The sequence below is a fragment of the Eucalyptus grandis genome, chromosome 9 (assembly GCF_016545825.1).
Source record: "Eucalyptus grandis isolate ANBG69807.140 chromosome 9, ASM1654582v1, whole genome shotgun sequence".
Classification (NCBI taxonomy): domain Eukaryota; kingdom Viridiplantae; phylum Streptophyta; class Magnoliopsida; order Myrtales; family Myrtaceae; genus Eucalyptus; species Eucalyptus grandis.
The window spans coordinates 15,406,476-15,411,303 of NC_052620.1; the positions used below are offsets into that span (position 1 = coordinate 15,406,476).

At 37.0% G+C, this 4,828-nt stretch overlaps 1 protein-coding gene across 1 annotated transcript; it reads left to right on the top strand.

Moving 5' to 3' along the window:
- The first annotated feature begins 730 nt into the window (after positions 1 to 730).
- Positions 731 to 3,054, top strand: LOC104418392 (probable phytol kinase 2, chloroplastic). Its single transcript, XM_039302391.1, has 6 exons — positions 731 to 748; positions 1,683 to 1,750; positions 1,828 to 1,959; positions 2,225 to 2,340; positions 2,612 to 2,726; positions 2,814 to 3,054. Exons 1-6 carry the CDS (start codon positions 731 to 733, stop codon positions 2,989 to 2,991), a joined length of 627 nt encoding a protein of 208 aa, XP_039158325.1. The 3' UTR covers positions 2,992 to 3,054.
- Positions 3,055 to 4,828: the final 1,774 nt, after the last annotated feature.

Consider the following 4,828-nt stretch of genomic DNA (forward strand, 5'->3'; position numbering starts at 1 on the left):
CATTTCCTTCGAAAGTAAGAATGGGTAGTGAATAGGAGGTAGAGTCGGCACTAATTTTGATGTCAAATAGTTAGCTGAATGGTTTTAGTAGCGAGTGGATAGGATAAGCGCTCAATACCATCAAAGGAGGCCCTGAGTTAGGTCGTGCTAGATTTTGGTGTTAGAATTTGTAGGGATGTAAAAATTTGTGGGGATTCTCGGCTCATGCAACAACAACGGGACAAGTTACATTAAATTTTTATTAAAATACTTGGGGTATTGCAAGTGGGAACGTGCGTAAAACTTTGGTGCTGCTCGATGGTCTCTCTTGTGCACATGACCGATCATCTCAACCCTATTCATAGGCTTAATACACTGACTTATTAAGCAAATTAATATTTGCATTTGTCGGAGGTATATTCCTCCTTGGACATATTTGTGGCCACAAACTTTAACTACCTCCTAAACTAGAGACTTCTAAAACATAAATCCTAGAGTCGTCTAAGCTATTCTAGAAAATTGATCAATAATTCAACAGAACTTTGTCAAAGAGAGTTAAAATTTAAATTTAATTGGATATGTTTTTCAATTTTAGTATTTGAATTTATTGTATCTAACAAACAACTTTTCCAAAAAGAGTTGAAATGTGCCAAAGATATCTTTCAAATAATTAGTAATTTAAACGTTTTGTAATGGTTAACGAGGTGATTTTCTAAAATCTTTTTAATGCTAACTTTTTTATACACGCAATATGGGTTCACTTCTATTCGTACTTTATGTATTAGAATACAATTTTCTAAAACGCTATAAATAGATTTTCTACGAGTTCAAGTAATTATCAAAATTGCTTGAATTATTGCATGTACATTTTACACTCCACCCACTTGCCCGTCGAAGGTCTCATCAAAATGGTTTTGAATAGTTCGCTTGATGAAAATTATTGCATAGTAGATTTCTTTCGATTTGTTTTTTATTTTTTTGCATGCGAGTTACCGTAGGAGGCATGACTTTCGTTACCATTCATTATGTTTAGGAAGGGTCGTAATAAGCGAAACAAAGAAAGAAAGAAGTCAAGACTCACCGTTTGTTTGGAAAGGATAGAATTGGTAGGGAAATAAAAGATGGAGAAGAACCGGGCGAAGAATTAGGATTTTATCTTGTTTGGGTAAGCATAGGAAGGTTGGGTCAAGAATGGCAGGGCGCACTTAATTTGGTCATGTCCAATGCACTAGCTACAGCCGTGTCCGGCGGCAATTCTGCAGTTGTTTGAAGAAATAGCTAAGCGAGGCCTCTTAGTCCAGGTTCGGATAGGATTACTCCCTCCTTTCCATCTTCGATGCTGTCTCAAGATGGTCGCATGTTTCGTTTTACTCAGCAGACCAAGTTTTATTCGTACCTCAATTAAACCAAGTTGACCCACTAGACTGTGGGCGTCAGGATTTTCAGCTGAGTAATTGGAAGTCCCCTTTAAATCCCGTTAACTACTTGCATATTGGGTCAAGGCCATCCGCACATCTGAAAACTTAGTCGATGTTTCCTTGGGCCTAAAGATAGCTGAATATCTATCACAACTCCCCTTGATTATTTAAAAAAAAAAAATCGCATCTCTAGGCAGTCCCTATAAACAAAGTAGTTCTAGAGTTGATTGTTGTTTTCAAGCTGATCGTTACATCTAAATGTCTGTTTTCTTTTTCCTCATATAGAAACTTAACAGGAAGTTCGTGCATGTGAGCGTAGGATTAGTTTTCATGCTTTGCTGGCCACTATTCAGGTAATCTCAAGACTACACAATTTTTTTCAAAATCCGACTATTCGTTTGGTGAAGTGGCTATTGCTAATCAATTGCAGTTCTGGGCATCGAGGTGCACTATTAGCTGCAACAATTCCAGGGTTTAACATCATACGCATGCTTCTTGTGGGATCTGGCATTTGGAAAGATGAGGCGACGGTAAAGTCTATGAGCAGATTCGGGGACCGCAGGTTTGTAACTCAGAGTTACTTAGCATCTGCATTGCATTGATGACAGATGTGAACTTGGTTTGATAGGATCATGTTGCAGATATTACCATAATCGCAATACTGATTTTCTGAATTATTTATTTGCTTAGTGATCTGCTTTATCAAGCAATTTGGTCTAGCTTAGATCTTCTTTCTTGCTCATTTGCGGGTCTTCTTTTCTATATCTGCTTCCATGAAGCCTTCCTTAACTTCCAAAACCTTGGAATCATCTTGTTCTCTCTTTCAGGGAACTCCTTGAAGGGCCACTATATTATGTTCTCATGATTACATTCGCCTGCGCATATTACTGGAGGACTTCGCCAGTGGCAATTGCAGCAATATGCAACCTCTGTGCCGGAGATGGTGCAGTAATTTGAACTCCCATTATTCCTCGCTTGTTTTACCGCATAGGTTCAATGGCGTAACTACAAAAATAAGGGGAGGACGTTCTGAGAACTTCTTCGATAGAATAGATGACGTTATCTTTGGTCATGGCTGAGATTGATACCTAGATTTCAAACAGCGTGACAAGAGATGTGGTCATCAGTTCGAATATTCACATAATTCACCCGAACATCCAAAAATTTTAAAAAGGTGTGCTTAAGCTCAGTCACCTGCTTTTGCTTGTTTTCAGGCTTTGCAGACATTATCGGAAGGCAGTTTGGCCAACATAAAATTCCTTACAACCCTAACAAATCAGTTGCAGGCAGCATCGCGATGGGCTCGGCTGGGTTTTTAGCGTCTCTCGGGTAATCTTCGGGTTGGGTCTTTTAGGATTCTTTATAAATCTGCATGAGTAGTGGCCTGACTGGTTACAATTTGCTTATGTTTACCAGGTTTTTGTCCTATTTTTCTTCATTTGGCTATATCCAAGGAAGTTGGGAGATGGTTGGGGGTTTCTTGATGGTCTCTTTTGCTTCTGCACTGGTGGAATCACATCCTCTCAGCTCTCAGATTGACGACAATCTCACAGTTCCCCTAGCTTGCGCATTGGTGGGGAGCCTTGTCTTTTAGGCAGTTAACATTCAATATGACGGTTTGTTTTTCAGGAAAAATAAAGCATTCATTGTCAATATATTTAAAAAAAAAAAAAAAAGCTACAGAAGTGATTTAATCCACTCTTAATTTAAGAATTATAACTATTTAATCTCTATAAGATCACTTGTCTACAAAAAAATTACACTAGTGATATATGTTGCAATTGCTTTTCTCATGACGAATATAGACAATCATGTTATATTTCATATAAGATTAGTCTTGATTAATATAATATTGGTTCATTGAGTCACAGGGCAAATGTTTATCAGAAACGTTGCCACTTTTTGAGATACCTTTTGTCGTTATTGAAAAATCCTATGAGATCACCATCAACTATGTTATGGCTTAAGATTAAGGGGTTATGGCTCAAGATTAAGGCGTGGTGTGAGATCACTGTCAAATATTCTAATGCTTTAAGCTATGATACCACATAAAATTTTGTTGAATCAATACCAACTAGTCTAAAAGCTTGACCCCTTAAGAGAAGGCATTTATTTAATATTTAAATACTCTAATAGTCACAACATTTAATTAACTAATTTTTAAACTAGGTTTGTAGTTTGTTTTCCTTTCCTTTTCTCTTGGCCATTAAAAAATCCTGATCTATTGACTACTTAGTGGTTAGTGTAAATTGCAAGGAAAAGTGTCAAAAAAGTCAACCTATTTCATTAGTGTCAATTTAGTCATAAATCTTTTACTAACACCAATTTAGTATTAAACATATTAATCTAGTGCCAATTGAATCATAAACATTTTAATCTAATGCGAAGTCAATCATTCTAGCCAATTTTGGCCTAATAATGCTAATGTGGATACCAGCCAACTAACGTCACACTGCCAGTGCCCATGTGGACAACTTTTATTATTATTTTAATACTTTTTGAATTATTTACTTATTTTTATTCTTTTCTTTATTCTTTTTTTTTTCGTTTCTTTCTCTTTCCTTTTTTTTTCCTTTCTCTTTACTCCAACGGATCGCCAAGATCTGCAATAGCTTAGAGGTGAGGGCCGGCAAGGGACTACGCCAACCTCACTTGAGGCCACAAGGGTGGCCTCGCGGCATGTAATGAGCACTCAAGCCTTGTCATGATTGGGCAAGGTTCAACCTTGTCGAATTCAACAAGGTTGTGCCTCGCCCATGGTCAGTGAGGCTCAACCCTTGCTAACCCAACACGAGGCCGCCCATGTGACCTCTAGCGAGGTCCCTCACCTTTGGCTAGTCACCAACTAGAAGAAGAGGAAAAAAAAAGAGAGAGAAAATAAATAAATAAATAAATAATTGAAAAAATTACTAAAAATAATATTAAAAGTTATTTACATTAGTGTTGATCATGCCACATTAACTGAGCGGTGTCTATTTCAGCGATATCTAACAAAAATTAGCTGGAATGACTAAATTGGTACTTATTGAAAATGCTTAAGACTAAATTTGCATCAATACAATATGTTTAGGACTTTTCTAATACTTTTTCCTAAATGAAACAGTGACAACATGTCTTCTCCCTTAAATTATCACGCCCAAATGAAAGATGTGCCATTTTTTAAAGTTCGAAACCTACACAAAATGCATCAAAATTAGGAAGAGCAATGTAAATTGAATTTGAACATAGGGTAGAATGTGAGGAACCCCATATGGATAAATTTTTATTATTGTAGGTTTCGTTTGTTTTGTGAAAAAATTGACATGTTCCTCTATCGTGACCTACCCCTCAATATGGAGGAAAGTAAGTTTAGGGGTGTTACCTAAAAGATTGGCCCACAGCGCAAGATTTAAACGTTGGCTCTCCCAAGCCTATACCTCTCACGACATTGA

What these genes read in the sequence shown, in the direction of transcription:
- LOC104418392 (XM_039302391.1), top strand. An exon ending in CTTTGCTGGCCACTATTCAG is followed by an intron (nt 1,751 to 1,827) that starts GTAATCTCAAGA and finishes AATCAATTGCAG; the next exon opens with TTCTGGGCATCGAGGTGCAC. An exon ending in AGCAGATTCGGGGACCGCAG is followed by an intron (nt 1,960 to 2,224) that starts GTTTGTAACTCA and finishes TCTCTCTTTCAG; the next exon opens with GGAACTCCTTGAAGGGCCAC.